We start from the raw sequence: 20,234 nt of genomic DNA on the forward strand, positions 1-20,234 counted from the left end.
TGGGGCTGAGAGAGTGCGACCTTCCCAAATCACCCAATGAGTTTCCGTGGCAGAGGAGGGATTCAAACTCTGGTTTCCAGAGTTAGCCCAATGCTCAAACCACTACACTAAGCTGGCTCTTGTACATTCAAATTATATGTTATAAATTCAAAATGGTATGATTTGCTTCTGTGACTAAATAATGGCTTAAGGTTCAGTTTGAGTCAAACGGCTTTTGTTTCAGCAAATATTCTCACCATGTATTTATTTTTGAATACCCCGTTTTTCTATGAAATGCTCATAATCCTACTGTAGCCATGGACAATTTCTGCTGCAACCAGAAATTGGAAAAGTAACCTTTTTAGACTAGTTTCCAGAATCCCTCACCTAGCATGTCCACACTGGCTGGGGGTTTCTGGGAGTTGCAGTTGAAAAGTAACATTTCCAAGCTCCGGTGCAAAATAGACATAAGAGCCTCTAGCTGTGTGAAAAGATGCATGTAGTCACTTCATTTGATGAGTATCACAGACCTGTAGTTGTTTTGTCCAACTGGTGGGGTCTTGTTTCGAGTAAATATCTCCTTGAGTAAAGAATAGTTTACCAGATACTTACACGTGTTGGTGGATTAACCATGTCTTTTTTCTCTCCTCTTGCTCTCTACAACATCTAGGGAATATCTTCGTTGTCAGCCTGTCTGTGGCAGATCTTGTGGTAGCAGTGTACCCTTATCCTCTCATCTTGAGTGCCATTTTCCATGATAAATGGATAATGGGTCCCCTTCACTGCCAGATTAGTGGCTTCCTCATGGGCTTGAGTGTCATTGGTTCTATTTTCAACATCACCGCCATCGCCATCAACCGGTACTGTTATATCTGCCATAGCTTCCGGTACGACAGACTCTTTAACCTGAAGAACACCTATGGCTATCTTTGTCTGACATGGCTCCTTACCTTGGTGGCAATTTTGCCTAACTTTTTTGTGGGTTCTTTGCAGTACGACCATCGGATTTATTCCTGCACCTTTGCACAGACCGTCAGCATGTCGTATACCATCGCTGTGGTGGTGATCCATTTCATCTTCCCGCTTTCCATTGTGACTTTTTGCTATCTTCGGATTTGGATCCTGGTTATTCAGGTCAAGCACCGGGTGAGGCAAGGATGTAAGCAGAAAGTGAGAGCGGCTGATCTCCGGAATTTCTTGACAATGTTTGTGGTTTTTGTCCTATTTGCTGTCTGCTGGGGGCCTTTGAACTTTATCGGCCTGGCTGTCTCCATCAGTCCATCCAAAATCATACCGCAGATACCGGAGTGGCTTTTTGTGGTCAGCTACTTCACGGCTTACTTTAACAGCTGCCTCAATGCTGTGATATATGGGCTTCTTAACCAGAATTTCCGGAAGGAATATAAAAGAATTCTTTTGGCTCTTTGGACTCCACGCTTGCTCTTTGTGGACATCTCAAAAGGAGGGACAGATGGGATAAAAAGCAAACCATCCCCGGTTGTGACAAATAACAATAACAACCAGGCTGAAATCTATTTGTAAATGGAACAGAAACTATTTATTCTGGACTGTCTGGACTGTGAAAATTATTATGTCAAGCTCTTGCTGTATATATATATATTTGAATGTATGCTTATACAGTACCAGGGACCACTATTGTCTAATCATATTTATGCAAAAAAGTTCTCCAACTTCCCAGCTCTCGATTTATTTTTTAATGGCTGCATCATAATAGTTTGTGGAAATTGGATGGTGGGCTTCCTAGGGTTGTGGCAAAAAGGTCAAAATTTGGTAATGAAATTATAATTACACACACACACACACACACACACACACACACACTACACCTTGAAGCATCCCTTGCCAGCAATGGCATAAACTTTTCTTATCTCTAAAAAGAATACAAACAATGAGATGAAAAACCTCCTATTCAAATCAGTATGCAAAGGGATCTTGTAGCACCTTTGAGACAAACTGGAAGAAAGGAGCTGGTAGCATTTTGTCGATTCAAGTCTTCCATCCAGTTAGTGTCAAAGCTGCTACAAGATCCCCTTGCATACTGATTTTCCAAACCAACAGTCTTTTGACTCCTATTCAAAAGTTGCCTTGACCCTGAATTTGCAAGATAACCACAAGCAAACTACCTTACACTAAAATGGGCCATTTATCTAACCCTGACTTTTCTGTTCTGACCAGCCAGGCTTTCCTGGGTTTCAGGCAGGGACAGCTTCTGGCTTCCATGTTAGTGAATCATTTTAGGTTTTAGTTTGAACATGGAAGGACGTCTCACCCACTCTCAAAGGTGCTAAACCCTATCCCCAAAATGGGTTGGCAAGTTCCTTTAAATTTTGGTACAAATCTTGTAATGGATTCCCTATCCCACTGACATGGAACCCAAGGAGAATTTGTCAGGGGTGGAGGACATTGAACCCAGAACCTTCTCCTTGCTGAGTCACCTCGTCAAAGAAATTGTCAACTGCTGCACACAATTAAACACACCTGTTTGTATGTGTGTGTGTGTTCTTGTTTTTGTGCACTTTAAATGCAAAAACCAAAGATATTTTGTGCAAAAAAAAAGTCTTCTCAAAATTTATGCAAAAAAGTTCTGGGGGGAAAAAGAAAAAAATACACACAAAAAATCTTGCAAAAATGCATAAATCCTCCTCTATTAAGAGAAGATTTAAATCCATAATTGTAAGTAATTTAATGTTACAGGTATGCCTGAGCTAACAAAGTAAATGTGCTCCTGAGCATTACTTCTTTAACAGAAACTTTGGTACCAGAGGCAGAAAAAACATGTTCATGTCTTTAGCCTTCTCTGACAAAGAATGCTGGTGCCTCACAAAACTAGAAATCCCAGGATTCTATAGGATAAAGCCATGGCTGTTAAAGTGGTGTCAAACTGCATTATTTCTACAGTGTAGATGCACCCTTAGTTTCATGCCGTTCTCTGATAAATCCTATGCTTTAATACCCTGTGCTATGGAAAGTAATGAAAACATTACCTTTTTAAAACATTGTAATGTAACACATGGAATTACTTTTCAAACATGATAATGAATAATGAAGACAGAAGATTTTAAAAAGCAGCTTTCTAAACTCTGATCACTCCCAGCCCAGTGAAGCCATGGATTTCAGTTAGATTTTGTTGCAGGATGTTTGCTGGTCTTGGTACAAAAATGCCATTTTCCACCATGTCCCCAACATATTTTGGATGTGCCAGCCATAAGTCTATGACAATGAGTAGCATGCTGTGAAGGGCACGTACGGGTTCAGAATGTGCCTCAAGAAATCAGGGGGAACCGAGAGCATGCTGTCCCTCTCTGTATTATTCTGCCAGCAAGTGTCCCACACTCTGTCCTTCTGGCATGGTGCCACTGCTGTGTCTCACATGAGCCAGCTTAGTGTGCTGTCTTGGATTATTATCTGTACGAACCGGCATTTCCCCATCCAGCACCCCTTGAAGTCTCTCTACTGAGATTTTTAAAGACTTAACATTAAAGGGTTGGCAGAGATGGGAACATGACTTTTAAGAAGAATGGCCATAATGACACAAGCCATCCCTGACCAATCAGTGGCTGGATATCAAGACATCCATTAGCTATGGATGGCTTCAGCTCATGTCATTATATTAATTCTTTTTTAAAGTAACTTTCCATGCTGTGAAGTTGTTTTTACCAAGGCCCATTAGTTTTCATTGAGAGGACTGCTAGTCAAGTGCCATGCAAAGTACATTCAATTCTTAAAGTTTTCCATGAACTCAAGGCACTTGTCCACAGAGAAGGAAACATGCTGCAATTCTGCATGAGTGACAAACAGTAATACTACTTTTGGTGGTGGTGGTTGGGTTATGTGGCCGTGTTCTGGAAGAATTTATTCCGGATGTTTCGCCTGCATCTGTGGCTGACCTCTTCAGAGAATTACTAGAATTACACCTTCAGAGTAATACCATTATGAGAGAAAGGTGAGATATAAATCCCTAAAATAAAATAACTCTGTATGGGGCACTGAGGGAGAAAAGGTGACAAGGATTTTACAGGATTTTTTCGGACGTTCTCATAGAATCATAGAATCCTAGAGTTGGAAGAGACCACAAGGGCCATCCAGTCCAACCCCCTGCCATGCAGGAAATCTCAATCAAAGCATCCCCGACAGATGGCCATCCAGCCTCTGTTTAAAGGCCTCTAAGGAAGGAGACTCCACTACACTCCGAGGAAGGAGTGTGTTCCACTGTTGGACAGCCCTTACTGTCAGGAAGTTCTTCCTAATGTTGAGATGGAATCTCTTTTGCTGTAGCTTGCATCCATTGCTCCAGGTCTTAGTCTCTGGAGCAGCAGAAAACAAGCTTGCTCCCTCCTCAATATGACATCCCTTCAAATATTTAAACAGGGCTATCATTATTATTATTAACCTTTATTTATGAAGCGCTGTAAATTTACACAGCTCTGTACATGCAATCTTTTTAGTTAGACGGTTCCCTGCCCTCGGGCTTACATATCACCTCTTAACCTCCTCTTCTTCAGGTTAAACATCCATCCCCAGCTCCCTAAGTCGTTCTTCATAGGACATGGTTTCCAGACCCTTCACCATTTTAGTCACCCTCCTTTGGACACTATCCAGTTTCTAAACGTCCTTTTTGAATTGTGGTGCCCTGAACTGGACACAATATTCCAGATGGGGCCTGACCAGAGGAGAATAGAGTGGCACTATTACTTCCCTTGATCTCTTCCAAAGGTGGAAAGAAAGGACTGCCTTCCGAGAGAAAGGTGTGACCTCATGTGCCTCCTCTTTGAGGTTGAAGAAAGGTCCATCATGTGTGCATTTCCAACATTAACAATGGAATCAGTGTGGGAGTTTACCCATAGTGCAAATTTTGCTTCAAAAAGGGTTTTCGCTGAAGGCCACAGGAGTGGAAGAAATAGTTAAATCCCCACCCCACCCCACTACTACTATTACATCTGCCTTGATCCTGATGTTTATCTATCTCTCTCCTATTAAACCTCCCCCCCAAAAAAAAGATTGTTTCTAGAGACCCAAAATGTTCCTTTTGGAGGCTACAGCTTCCATACTCCCTAACCAACGTAGCTATTGACCATGGTGATGGAGGATTCTGAGAGCTGCAATCAAAATTTTGAATTTCCCAAGCTTTTTCTGTACCTGAACTGTAGTTGGGCTCTCAGAATGGACTGTGATCTGGTCAGAATCAGGAATGGATTGTTAATGAAATATATATCCAGCAGAGTCTGAGGTGTATCTGCACTGTTGTTGTGTGCCTTCAAGTTGTTTCTGACTTACGGCAACCTTAATTAGACCCTATCATAGGGTTTTCTTGGCAACACTTGGAGGTCATTCACACTATTTATTTAATTAATTAATTTTATTTTTATCCCACCTTTTCCCCCAAAGTGGGATCCAAGGCGGCTAACAACATATATAAAACACATTAAAACAACAATTAAAATGGTACAATTGAAATCATAATAAATATTCCAGATGGGGCCTGACCAGAGGAGAATAGAGTGGCACTATTACTTCCCTTGATCTCTTCCAAAGGTGGAAAGAAAGGACTGCCTTCCGAGAGAAAGGTGTGACCTATAATAACTGAGTTATTTCAGGGTTTTTCACACTGTGCCCCAAATGCACCCAGTGTGGTATGCAGGGTGTGTGTGAAAAAGCAACTTTACCTGGTGCATTTGGCACCAGGTAAATAACCACGTCTTTTTTTGGAGTCTGGAGTGATTTGCATGTTCGGTAGTGCGAATGCAGTACCGAATTGCTCCAGATTGCTTGGATCCATTCCTGGCCATGAGGCACCACCATGTTGATTCACATGTGTGGCCAGTGTGAATGCCAGACCAGGTTGGAGAGATTCGATTGCACTAAACGTAATGTGAACACCAATTCGGGGTCACATCACTGAGGAGATACACATCTCATTGGTACAAAAAAGTGAGTGTGAATGAGCCCTTGGTTAGAGGAGGTTTGCCCTTGCCTTCCCCTGAGGCTGAGAGTATGTGACTTGCCCAAGGTCAGCCAGTGGGTTTCATGGCTGAGTGGAGATTTGAACCCTGGTCTCCAGGGTCATAGTCCAACATTCAAACCACTATGCCATGCTGGCTCTTATATCTACACTGTCCAGTTATAATGCTTTGGTACAACTGCATTCTAGGGAATCCTGGAACGTTTAGTCTTTGAGGTACTTAGAACGCTCTCCTACAGAGCTCTAGTGCTGTAGCTGGGAGGAATACATTAAAGATCCCTAGCAAAAACACACTACGAAAGAAGAGCATTCTAAATTAAGCTGGCTTCCTTCACTTTCAAGTCAAGCGAGGTCAAAGTCAGTAAGGTTATTGCTACAAGCCAGCACTCCGTGGGGTTCTGCTCGTAACATACAACATCTCCCCATATGAAAGCATGCCCTGTTCCCTCCCAGCCTGGGAATGCACCATTGAACATGAAAACTAGACTTACCTCAACTATATGAGCCAGTACTTTTGTGTGCAACCTCTACATACCACATCCTTTAGTTATGAAGCAGAAAACACAACGTGACAATGCAGTATTTTTTTTGCTGCAGCTACAAAGCTTATTCAGAGCATTCCACTCTTCCAAGTCAAATCAACACAGTCTTTAATTTGTCTCCAGCAGCCACCATTTCTGGGAATCATGCCAAATGTTTGCAGCATTTTGACAGCCATTCACCCTTCAGAGGCCCAAGTGGCATCTTAATGTTGTCTCCCCAAGTAGCACTGAGTTTCTTCTGATACCTCCTGGGGCTAAGGCAGCATCCGCACTGCAGAAATAATCCAGGCTGACACTTTAACTGCCATGGCTCAATGCTATGGAATTCTGGGGAGTGTAGTTCCATGAGAGATTTAGCCTCTGTCTGAGAGTTCAGGTGCCACAACAAACTACCATTTCCAGAACAGCATTGAGCCATAGCTCGAAAAGATACCCAATACCTATTACACTCAATAAAGAAGTGAATATCAATATCATATACAACATGAGAGATTCTCAGCAACCAAATTCAGTAAATATATGATGGAAATGAAGCACATATAGAATATGTTGTTCTTCTTCTTCCTGTTGTTGTGTGCCTCCAAGTCATTTTTGACTTATGGCAACCCTAAGGAGAATCTATCATAGAGTTTTCTTGGCATGTTTCTTCAGAGGCAGCTTGCCATTGCCATCTGCAGCTGAGAGAATGTGGGTTTTTATGCTTGCGTGGGAAATCGAACCCTGATCTCCAGAGTCCAACACTAAAACCCACCACACCATGCTGGCTCTCTATAGAATATACCCGACAATTTTATGATGAAACTGAACGTAATATACAGAATAATGCACAGACAGCAAACAATAAACATGAAAAATGTATAAAGTCTGTATTATCTTGAAAACATCAGTTCAGTAATAGGAATAACCAGCTGTAAGAGCTTGCATGAAGGTCTGTAAACATTAAAAGGCTGTAGTAGTAACTTAAGAATAAACAGTAAATCCTGCAGTCACAGCTCTCAATTTTAATGCCACTGAATTTTTCATTCAGACAGGCCTTTGGCATCTAAGATGAAAGCTGGAGCACGCTGTTCTTTCTTTTTATGGATACATTTTCAGATTGTGGTTAAAACCTGTTTTTATCTTATTGTTGTGTTTGGTTTTATTTGAATTTTACCGCTGTGAGCCACCTGGGGCCCTTTCCCACTACGCAGGTATAGGCTGCATCTGTGCTGTAGAAATAATCCAGTTTGACACTGCTTAAACGGCCCTGGCTCAGTGCTATGGAATTCTGGGATTTGTAGTACCCTGTGGCACCAGAGCTCTCTGACAGAGAAGGCTAAATCTCTCCAGAACTATTACATAGCATTGAGCCATGACAGTTAAAGTAGTGCCAAACTGCATTATTTCTAAAGTTTAGATTTGGGCTGAGTCTCAAAACCTGCCAAGTGTTTCAAAAAATTAATTGGAATTTGTAAGGAGAGAGAACACACTTGCCACAAGGAGAAAATTCATATCTGAGGCATTATTTGCCAAGGACACGAAGGGCTGCTATTCAAAGTCCTTTTTTTAAATGAAAGATAGGAAATAGTATACATAAATCCATATTGTATGGCATGTCCACATGACTGTAAGCACAAAAAGTGGCTCTGCTAATAAAGAGAAATTTTCTTCCCCTTTTACCTAACACGTCTCTTTCTCGCTGGTTCCTCTGAGAATTTTATCAGGCTTTTAAAGGGGAGGTGCGTTCCCTAAATTTAATGGGACTGACTTTACAAGTGTGCACTGGACTGTAGATGCTTACTTTTCTTTTGTCCAAATCTAATTGAAGATTATAGCTCTTTCCTTAAAAAAAAATGGCTTATGCCTTGCTCTTGTCACCGAACTTGTAAGGCTTGCTACACCAGAATGAACAAAGGACAAGCAGAGCAAAGAGATTTTGGGTGGATTTTGGACAGAGAAGCCTCCTCCATCTCCATCACCGAAAATAAAAAGCGGCCAGTTTTTGTCCACTTTCTGTGCGGGTGAATGTCAGATTAATGTTCAATGCCCCCAATGTGTCTGAAAACGATCCCTCTTTTGCGGGGTATCCCGTGAATTTAAATCCATGTGATTTGGGCACTTAGCCTCCCGTTTGATAAACTCCATAGTCCAACACTCAAACCACTACACCACACTGGCTCTATAGCACATATATAGCATATATATTAGTATATACATTGTTGTTGTTGCTGTGTGCCGTCAAGTCATTTCCAATTTATGGCAACCCTAAGGCAAACCTATCACAGGATTTTCTTGGCATGTTTCTTCAGACTGCATCTGCCATTGCTACCTTTGAGGCTGAAAGCATAGTCACCTACTGGGTTTGCATGGCTAAATGGGGAATCAAACCATGCTCTACAGAGTCCAACACTCAAACTACTACATCACACTGGTATATATATTAGGATATATTAATTAGTACATATAATGTATGTACATTAAATATAGCATATAAATTGGTAATTCATCTTTATTTTCACTCAAAGCCCCCCCTTTTAAGCTTCAGAGGGATGGAGGGGGAGGCAAACCCATAGAGATACTATTCAAGTTATAGCCATGTTAGCCTGTAGAATCAGTATGTAGAGGGACCTTGTAGTACCACTGAAACCAACTAAAAAAGAAGTTGGCAGCATGAGATTTCCTAGACATAAGTCTACTTCCTCAGAAGCATTTGGTCCTTGAAGAGGTTGATGGATTTCCACTCCATTCAGCTAAATTTGGTGCTTTCCATAGTGGTTGAATTCAAGATATAGCCATGTTAGTCTGTAGAGTCAGTATGTAGAGAGACCCTGTAGCACCTTTGAAACCAACTAAAAAAAAAAGAAGTGGGCAGCATGAGCTTTCGTAGACTTAAGTCTACTTCCTCAGATACATTTAGTCTCTTGAAGAGGTTGATGGTTTTCCATTCCATTTGGCTAAATTTGGTGCTTTCTATAGTGGTCGAATTCAAGATATAGTCATGTTAGTCTGTATGGCAGCATGAGCTTTCATAGCCCTAAGTCAGATGCATCTGAGGAAGTAGACTTGTCTACTAAAGCTCATGCTGTCAATTTCTTTCTTTAGTTATTCTCAAAGCTGCCATAATGATACTGTTTGACATAATGGATTTCTCCCCCGTGTCATGTTCAGTCAACCCATGAAAGAAATCCAGAACATGAGATGAAACAAGCTTTGAAACAAATGCTGCTCTCTTGATTTAATTGCTGCATTGCCAAATGCTGCCGTCAGAGGGCATGTAATTAAAAATGACTGGATGTGATTTCGGGAAAGATTTGGATAAAAGAGTTCTTTGGGAAAAAGCTTCAGTATTAGAAGTGAAGAGATGTCTCTGCTTCCCTTCCAAAACATGCTGTTTTGTTAGTGGGTCAACCGTCTTTTTTGCTCAGGTCTTGGAGAAATTCTTTTTCTGAATGATAAATCCCAGCTACTCCAAGTGGGGGATTGTGGAAGTTGTAATTCCAAGATGCATGTTTTCCAAGCTTTGCTTTTTGCTTTCCTTTCTTTGTGACAGCCAGTAAGTTGATTGTCTGATACTGGAAAGATAATATTACAGTCTGGGTCTCCTTATTGTGGAATTCTGAAATCCAGAATATTAAAAAATCCTAAATTATCTACAGGGGTGGCTGAGACAGTGACACCTTTGCTTTCTGACAGTTTAATGTACACAAGCTTTGTTCCATGCACAACATTATTAAAAAAAATATTGTGTTTAAAATTACCTTCAGGCTGTGTGCCTAAGGTACACAAAACATAAATGAGTTTCATGTTTAGACTTGGGTCCCATTTCTGAGATATCACATTATGTATATGCAGATATTCCAAAATCTGAAAAACTCCAAAATCCAAAACGCATCTGGTCCAAAACATTTTGGAAAAAGGAGTCTCAGCTTGTAATGCTTAAAAGTGAAGCCTTTACAGTCCATCATCGCTTTCTCTGTTGTCATGTTATGTGATTTGCATTTCCCACTGTAGATTGCTGAAGGATAAATGGTAGCAATTTACATTCTCACCATTGCTTTTCTTTAATACATGGATTTTATCTGCCAGTTATCTCTTTGTTGGTTGTAAAAATTGTCATGCCAGTGCCTCACTTGCTTTGTGCTTTGCTTTTTTGGTTTTGTTTACTGGGCAGAGGGAGTGGGGAAGGCTGGCTTGTGCTTTTGGAAGGGATATAAACCTAAGCGAGGTTGCACTTCATGTTTATTTAATTTGGCAAAAAGGATGGGCCCGCTGTGTGTCTAGATTCACTGCCTGTAAATGATGGCGAAAGCAGGCTTTCAAGTGGTATCAGCGTTGGCAAGGGATAACAGAAGCAGTGGATGACTGAGTAATCCAAAGATAATTAAAGAGAAACAAGAGTATCCTAGAAGGATTGCTAAAGATGGAAGTTGTTTCAGTGTCAATATTAATAGAGCTTGGAAATGTCATTTAAAAAAGTAATTCATTCCCATTTGTAGCTTCGGTGTTTAAAATGTGCTTTGCTCTTGTTACAAGCCGCTACGGATGACTTACAAAGATGCAAGTCCAAGTTGTTATCTTCTCTACTGACAGTGCATTGACCAAACTCCCCTTAAAATCCATCTTTTATGGGGCTGAAAGCCCCCCCCCCACAACACTGTCATTTTCTAGCTGGTGAGGAGGCAGCATGGCTGAACAATGTCCAGCTATGTTTCTAAGCATCAATGTCCTCCGATCTGCCTCTTTCCAGGCCGCAGGGAAGCGGCAAAAGGCCTGGAAAGGGGTGTCTCAGGGCTTCATGCCCCAAGGACACCCGATGGCGGCGGGAAGGAGGAGATCCCCTTTCTCTCTTGTGTCGCTGGCGCAGCTGTCTAAAGGCTGCACCAGCAACGCAAATCGCGGAAGGAGCTCCATTTTGGAGCTCCTTCTCGTGCCATGGAAAGGGCGCTCTATGCACCCTCATGTAGTGCGACGACGTCACATCCACGCAGTCCCGTTTGGAGGCGTCACGTTCGTGACGTCGTAATGGCGGCCCCTGTGTGGAACGGGCACCGCCATTTTGTACGTCCTGGGGACGTACTAGGGTTAGGGGCGTGCGTAAGGCACGCACTTTGCCTAACCCTAGTACGTCCCCAGGACGTTCTTTACGCCTGTCTATAACGGGCCAATGAAGGGATAAATCTGCTTTTTTGATGGTCTAACTGTACAGCATGGTGACGTGGATTGACTGTTGGACTGTGACTCCGGGGATCATTATAGGTTTCACCTTAGGGTTGTCATAACAACAATAACAATAGCAACTGTACTTTATACAGTATAGTTTTATCATTATAGAGATGTGGCCTTACTAAGTGGTGGAGGAGGAAGAACACATGGTTCAAGAGCTGGCTCAAGTTGTGCTCCACTGGGAGTGCTGAAATGGTAGCAAAAGCATAAACAAAAGGACAGGATATTCTATATCACAAGACGATGAAAGCTTTTGCTACAGTTAGTCTCAAAAGTGCTGCAAAATCCTGTTGCACACTGATATTCCAGAACACAACTATGTCTTTGAATTCTACAACTGGAGACCTAAACCTATTTGGTGAATTCACAGGTGTATTATTTTGTGAATTGGGGGCTTTGAACCTTATATTCTTAGCCACTATTCTGCATATAATACATAGCATATATTGCAATTATTCTATGGCTTATAGATTTTAAGGGTTACCACAACTAGGCTGTTGGTTGTTACTGCAATTCTAGAAGACATAAGGCTGGCAAAAAGGCTGTAGCAATGGCATCCCTTGGATTTATTTAAGACTGGACCAAGAGTGAGGTTAGCTGTTAAACCATTTGCTATCTCCTCTTGTCAAAACATTTGAAACAAGATCTCTTTCACAAGACAAAATGTTTCAGATGGGATAAGGGGATCTCCATTATTCATGCTGAGTGTTAACCTCTGTAGTGCACATTGCAGAAACAGCATTTTTACAAGCTTGGATACGATTTTTAAAACAGTTTTTTGTGGGGGTTTCGGGCTATGTGGCCATGTTCTAATAGAGTTTCTTTCTGACGTTTCGCCAGCATCTTTCGCCAGATTTTTAAAACCTTTGCCTGATGAAGAGGCCAGTGGTGCTTTGAAAGCTTGCAACATGTATTTTGTGTATTTTAGTTGGCCTAACAAAGATCATTTGTAGATTTTGGATGTTATTGTACTTTGCTGCACAGCCAACATGGATACCCCTGTATATGTTTTTCTGAATTTGTCATAGTGGTTAGTGTAGTGGTTGTGACTTGAGAGATGCAACTTTTAGTTCCCATTGAGCCCTTGGGTCAAGTGAGTTGTGAGGATAAAGTGAGGAAAAAGGAAACTGTGAGCTTGTTGGCAGAAACACAAATTTCCTATACAAATGTAGCAAACAAATAAATTATCCATGAATGGAATAGTGCCACCTGCCATCAAGAGAGAGGTGGGGAGAAAATACTTGCCTTTCTTTCTAACCGTGCTTTGATGAACTCAAGGGGGGGAAATTGAAGCTTTTCACATAATGAATCAGGTCTGTGTCAAGAGGGGATTCACGTACCCCATCAGCTGCAGGCTAGAGTTGGTGGGAGCTGGTAATCCAACGTCTGGAGAGAGGCCTGATTCCTATCCACACATTAAATCATGGGTTGGCAACGGCATGCATGTCCCAAAAAAATGGGCGTGTGTGTATGTGAAATTAGCTGTCATGTTCGTGTTTGCTGTGGAATGGACTGGGGAGTCATAGATGTTGTGAGTGATCCATGCAGGTCTCGAGGGGAGGTGAGATAGCATTGTGTAGCTTTTCCATCTGCTCCTCCTCAGAAATTTGGCTAGGTTTTAGAAAGACCAAGAAGAAGGAAGAAAACACAGGAAGGCTACAAAATCAAGACCACGAATAGTCCCATCTAAGCAAAAATCCATGAATGAGGGCAGGGCAGTTGCACAAGAGAATGTTTAAAACCAAGAACAGGTTAGAACAAGCCCTTTATAAAGGGGCAAGGGGAGAGAAGATGACCACAGCACTAGAGTCTGTTAGACACACTTGAGAGCAATGCTCATATTTGTTTGGCCTACTTGGAAGATGAAATTCCAGGCTGTCTGAGAGAATTTGTGTGTGTCTTGCTTGTCAGATGATGGTGAGCACATCAATTTCACATGGTTTTCTTGGGCAAGGAACATTCAGAGGTGAGTTTGCCAGTTCCTTCCTACAAAACAGAGCCTACAGCACCTAGTATATCTTGGCAGTCTCCCATCCAAGTACTAACCAGGGCTGACCCTGTGTAGCTTCCAAAATCAGATGGGTTCTGGTGCATTTGTGGTATCTGGGCCTTTGCTTTATAAGATACAGAATTCTTTTCATTTGCCTGAAACAGGTACTGGAATGTGGATGTATAGTCCCATCTAAGCACATGCGATTTGTGAATGTGGTTGTTTTGGCTAGCTCAGAAATTGATTTTCCAGGCTGTTTCATTCTGTTCTGAATTGCTTCTGGGCAGTGATTAATTTTTAAAGCAAATACTTGAAAGGATGTCATTCTAGAATATTGCTCTCAAGTGTGTATGTCTGTCTAATACATCAACCCTTTTGGCATCAGTTCCTCTTATAAAGAACCCATTTTGTTCCGGCTTTCCAAGAGTCCCATGAAAGCCTCATCTGCAAGAACCTTCTGTACCTTTTCCTTGCCCATTTTGGTGTTTTTCTTCCTCTATTCCTCCAGCATCTTTCTTTAATTATTTGCATCGCTCAGATGGCTGTCACATCCTGAACTACTTTCTCAACAATTAATTAGCCTCCATAAAGAGACATGCCTTCAACATCCTCAGCCATTAATGTGCAATTTGCCTGACAAAAGATATAATGTAGCAATAACAACCCCAAAAGGGAGACAGAGGAGGTCTCAAATCTGCCCTGGAAAAGATTTATTGGTCCAGTGCATTTCAAATCTGGGACAGCAAGGAAGGCTACTTTTAGTTCTTTGGATTAAGGCAGCCTCTGGAAAACTGGCAAGGCCAACCCAAGATGTTTTGCTGCCTGAGCTCCCATCCAAGATGCATTGTACAGGAGCTGTAGTAAAGTAATTAATACTGATAACAATATTAATTGTGTGTTTTCAAGTAATTTCAGACTTATGCCGACCCTATTATGGGGGTTTCTTGGCAAGATTTGTTCAGATGGGTTTTGGCATTGCCTTCCCTTGAGGCTGAAAGCATGTGATTTGCCCAAAGCCAACCAGTAGGTTTCATGACCAAACTGGGAATCAAGCCCTGGTTAAGTAACATAGGAGAAGTAGTAGAATTCCAACATTTCGGAGATGAAAACCGAGACATGTGTGACAAGAAAACATTAAAATGTGGTAAAGACAGTAAGAGAACCAGCATGATGTTGTGGTTTGACTGTGACTCTGGAGACCAGGATTCCAGTCCCTACTTGGCTTTGGAACCCACTGGGTGACCTTGAAGAAGTCACACTCTCTTAGCCTCAGAAAAAGAGAAAGGCAAACCCTTTCTAAACAAATCTTGCCAAGAAAACCTCATGATAGGTTCACTTTAGAGTTGCCATAAATCTGAAATGACTTGAAGGCATGCCACCTTCATCACCACTGATCTCCTAGCTGAGCTGGAGATTTGTACACAGTCCTTTCCTCTTGAATATCCAGCTTGTTGGGGTCAATTGGCTTACACATTGTAACTGCTTAGGGAGTGCTTAAATGCACAGATAAGCGGTACAGAAATGTACTTGCTATTGGCTGGAGATGAGTTCACCAAAAGTAAAGAATCTGCACCCTCAGCTTGGAGATGTCCCATGTAAACTGGAGACTTGGAGCTGGGCCCCAAGTTGTGGCAACCACAAAAAATAGAGTTTTGTTCCCACCTCGTCCTCCACAAAAATGTGTGTAGAAGGGAACCAAATTTAAAGATATTTCAATGGGAGAACAGATTCAGATTGGAAAAATTACATTTTTGGACAAAAGCTCTCTAAATGGTCCTGCTGGCCATGGTCCTGCTGGCTGTGGGCCTCTGGGTTTTATAATCCCATAAGTGACTTTTCCAAGTTTGGTTGATGCCTGCCCTCATTCTAGAAGGGATCCAACAACACTGAGGTGCTCTTTAGAAACACATGGAACTTGGATTCCAATGCTACCCTGAGATCATGTTGTGCTAAAATTAAAGACCTCTGGGGCTTGCATCACCTGTGGATACTGCAAAGCAAAATGTTTTTGTTTGCTTGTCTTGGGTTCCCGTCATCCAAAATAGCACTGCCATGGCCTTCCAGTTATTCCCAATTGGGAAAAAAAATATTTTTCAGTAAAAACAACATACACACCAAGGAGGTGATTAAATGTTTTGGATGGATAGACAGTGGAGGATGCAGACATATCCAGGCCCAGTCATGTTTACTCAACGTTTACATACACTAGTAGTTTATGACAGAAAGGCTTGTGCTGGGAAAACTTAGCTTTTTGGAGTAGTACTCTCCGAATCCCCAGCTGTTATGGTCAGACTACCTTGGAAGGTTGTCTGGTCTCTGCTTTCCATAGATAGCGGTATTTAACCAGAGGCTGGATAAACATCTGTCAGGAATGTTATAGTTGTATAATGAATGGCAAGTTGTGTGTTGTTTTGGAAATTGGATTAGATGTCCTCCTCCCAAGTGTGCCACACCATCTATTTTGCCATACCCTCGATGACTTTTGATATATCACTCGACCACTTGCCAGAATGTCTTTCACATCCTACTTCTAACAATGAGTCAGTATACTTTCTTCTCAAGTCAATAGTTAGTGATCCTACAAAACAAAATGAATGTTTGGATGTCAGTCCCATTTCTCACTTATCCCATTGATTTCAATTGAACCACAGGTTGGGAAAAAAGTTACTCTTTGAACCACAGGTCCAAGAAATCCCAAACTAGCATGGGCATGTTGATGGAGGGATTCGTGGAATTTGTCATCCTAAGTAACTTTTCCAGGCCCTCAAAGAACTGTAGCTGCAATCCTGTATACACCTATGTGGGAATGAGACCCACTGAATTCAGTGGTACTTATTGTGTATTAGACATGTATAGAATTCTTTTCAGTGAACCCAGCTTATCATGTTTATTTAAACTGTTTGGATTTCCTCCCCAGAAATCCAAGGATCAAGCCATAATGCTGTGGAATTGCTTATGGTATGTGCTCATCATTAAGGCCATCATTCTTTTCTCTCTCTGCTCTCATCATCTCCTTTCAAGTATGACCTGAAGGGTCTCTCGCTTCTTTCTCATCCTCTGATGTGGCTGCAGCCAATTTTCCAGAAGGCCAAAGGTGGGGTCTCATTCATAAGCACAGCCTTGGCTTTGATTCTGGTGACTCTTTGTACTAATCCACCTTCCGCTACTGTAATCAAAGATTTGTCATCTCCTTTTTCTGATCTGATGCTGTGCATAGGAATTTGAGAATTTAATCATGGAGAACCTTTGCCTAAAGGCCAAACTGAGCTACACCGCTTATATATCCATTTGCTATGTGCCAGCCGGATGCAAGACAACATAAATTAATAAGTTATAGGGGAGTTTGGAACTAGTATTCTTTGATACTTGCTCTGTGTCTTGCTTTTCATCTGGCAAATGTACAGTGGGCCCTTGATACCTGCTGGGATTTGGTTCCAGGACCCCTTGTGGATACTAAAATCTGTGAATGCTCAAGTCCGACTACATACAATGATGTAGTAAGACGACATCCTTATATAAACATCAACACCAAGTCTTGCTTTTTGGAATTTTTTGTTGTTGACTATTTTTAAACCATGCATGGCTGAATCCATGGATAAATAATCCATGGATACAAAAAGCTGACTGTATACCTATATTGCATCTTGACCGAAGCTGATTCACAATAGTGGCATTACCACAATTTTTGCTTTTACACAAAGAGACAAGAGAAGGGCAGAGTAGCAAAAGCAAGTGGAAGAGTAACACAGAAACTGAAACAAATACAATAAAAATTAAAGCATTCTGTACTGTTTATCATTTGTTGAAACATTTCATTGAAATTCAAAATTGCAATAGTGTTGTTGAGAGTAAAGCACAAACAAACAAAAACAATAATTCAATTAGTAGAAGAAAATTATTATGAGAACCTGACCTAGATCTCGAACCAGAAGAGAACCACGCATGTAGAAACCTAGCATAATGGTAAATCTAGCTCTCAACTCCCCTAACATTTCCACTTTCTAAACTTAGAATAAACAACAATGGTTTACCAGAAGATGGTGACCTGTTTCTCAAAGGCTCAGCAATCCTAATAGGTCTCTGGGGCCTTTGCTGTGTCCAGCTGTCTCCTTTTCAAAACAAGTACAACCTCTATAAAAGTTACCTGATCACTGCAAAAATAATTATTAAAGTAATCTTTAAGGTCCAGCCTTATGAATATTGGGAATGCTGATTCTGAAAGGCTTTAAGATTCTTTCTGCATGGAAGAGACAAATATATTGCTGTCTTCCAGGCATATGAATTTGGCAATGATTTCATGCCTTACATTACTTCTAATGGGTTTGGCCACTTCCCAAATGGTGTCATTGTGATGGATAAGCTGAAATTCTGCAATTACTGCTTAAGGCTTGCGCCAGTTGATTCATGGAGACTGTTTGGTATTCTAAATTACTATTTTCCCCAGGTAATACAGGGCATAACGTTTCAAGAGGATTGTTTCCCTGCTAGGCATAGCTGAGCACCTCTCAGTGAGGCCCAGAGTCTGGAAACAACACATTACAAGGAATGAGTTACTCCTCTTTGTGGTGAGGAGGTATATAGAACTTACAGTTCAGAAATAACTTAATGACTAGAAATCAATTTACTTTGGTGGGTGTAATAAGCAATGTCCTTTTTGTATGTATATATGTACCTTCAAGTCACCTGTTGGCTTACGATGTCTCCATGAATTTCAGAGGGTTTTCTTAGGCAACGAATACTCAGAGGCGGTTTTGTCAGTTTCTTCCTCTATAGCACCTGGTATTCATACATTGACAGATGACTTGAAGGCATACGCATGCACACAGATATAAAAAGATTGCAGGGCTGTTTACTAATAGCATTAAAGCAGTTTAAACAATGTTAAAACAATAAAATAAGTTAAATAAGTTAAAAACACTAAGGCCAAAAAGATAAATGGGGGAGCATTGCTATGGCTGTTAAATGATGTGTAGAGGAGAGGGCTGCCAGGGGAGCATTTATGATGGACTTCTGGTCATTGTTGTTGTTGCTACTATTGTTGTAGTTGTGTGACTCCACGTTATTTCCAATGGATGGCGACCCTACGGCATTCTTGGGTTTCTTGGATCTGCTAACTAACAACCCTAACCACTATCACTCTGTTTCTTTGGCTATTAAGAAGGCTATCAACAAAGCCTTGATAGACAATGAATTCTGCCAGTGAGCCAGCAGTAATAATAATAATAATAACAATAATAGACATTGATTTATTGTAAACATTGGCACAGAACGGAAATATGTTATATTAAAACATTGAAAAATTAACAGCATGGTAAATACACTTTGGGGTTAATTTATTATCATTTAATTACACATCTTGAAGATGTCAAAAATGGCATGCAGAAAGGCCGGACAATTAAGCATGGTATGCAGGCTATCATAAAATCTTAATCTCCCCTAATGACATATATCTGTTATCCAGACAAAATGGCTTTTGAATGCCTTTCCCGAGGATGTTTTATAGCAGAGAACTTTAATAGAGTGCTAAGCTTTTACCTTCTGCTATTTCACCCATGGGGAAAATACTGTGTGAAAGAAATAATTAGATTGCTAAGAAACCACACTAAACTAAACCCACAATTCTCAAGCAGGATGACATTTTACAGCAGCTTGTCTATTAGTGATCAAGTGGGGCTGGTAGTATTTAGCTGCCTTGAGTTCCAATTTGGGGGGAAAGCCATAAATGGTTTCCAGAATCCTGTATCTCCTTTTACGTAATGTCATTTTACATACGGTTAGCTAAGCGGCAAAGGTGCTGAGAAACCCAGTTAATGAACTGTGAAGGTGTGTGGCAGGACAACAGCAAGGTTATCCCAGTGTGCAATGAACATCAGGTACTTTGGTGGCTCTACTAGGCAGTAATGTCACAGAGGTCCTTTCCTGGATGTGGGCATTACACAATTGCCCCTTTCTTGTTCCTATGTATATCTACTTACAGAGACGCAATACCAGTACAGGATTTAGCCAGTGTTCATCATCACTGTTGTTGTTGTTATCAATGGTAGTAGCAACAATATTATCATTATGGTAGAAACACAGTGGGTTTCTACCATGGGCATTTGGATGTCAAAAATGTGGAGGTGGAATGGATCAGTTTGTCTCAAGTATGTTTACCACAAGATATAATGCCGAAGTGGTAAATATCGATAATAGCACTCTATTAAAGTTCACATATCCTCCAACTCTCCCAATGAATTATCTGCCTTCCCATTTTTTTTCAACTACTTTTAAAATGTCTCAGTTTCTCTCTCCACTTCCCATCTTGGAAATGGGACCCCATCTAAACATGAAATTCATTTATGTTTCGTGTAGACCTTACAGACATAGCCTGAAGATATAGCTAATATTTGAAATAATTTTGTGCATGAAACATGGGTTTGAGTACACTGAACAATCAGAAAGCTATTTATTTATTATATTTATTTGTATCCCACTTTCCCCCCAAACCTGGGACTCAGCAGCTTACAGTTTAAAAGAACAGTACAATTCAAAACATACAAAA

At 41.0% G+C, this 20,234-nt stretch overlaps 1 protein-coding gene and 1 long non-coding RNA gene across 2 annotated transcripts in view; one reads left to right on the plus strand and one right to left on the minus strand.

Annotated features, from left to right (window-relative positions):
* Positions 1-2,597, plus strand: part of GPR50 (G protein-coupled receptor 50) — a 39,272-nt gene extending 36,675 nt beyond the window's left edge. Inside the window, exon 2 of the mRNA XM_089536344.1 lies at positions 650-2,597. Within this exon, the coding sequence (XP_089392470.1) occupies positions 650-1,521 (872 nt within the window). The 3' untranslated portion in view covers positions 1,522-2,597. The remainder of the gene's footprint in view (positions 1-649) is intronic.
* Positions 1-20,234, minus strand: part of LOC149308709 (uncharacterized) — a 72,970-nt gene that overhangs the window by 28,575 nt on the left and 24,161 nt on the right. The gene's annotated exons all lie outside the window — the stretch shown is intronic.

Source organism: Sceloporus occidentalis, unplaced genomic scaffold (genome assembly GCF_023333645.1).
Source record: "Sceloporus occidentalis isolate IW3139 unplaced genomic scaffold, rSceOcc1.0.p SCAF_8, whole genome shotgun sequence".
In the NCBI taxonomy this organism is placed as follows: domain Eukaryota; kingdom Metazoa; phylum Chordata; class Lepidosauria; order Squamata; family Phrynosomatidae; genus Sceloporus; species Sceloporus occidentalis.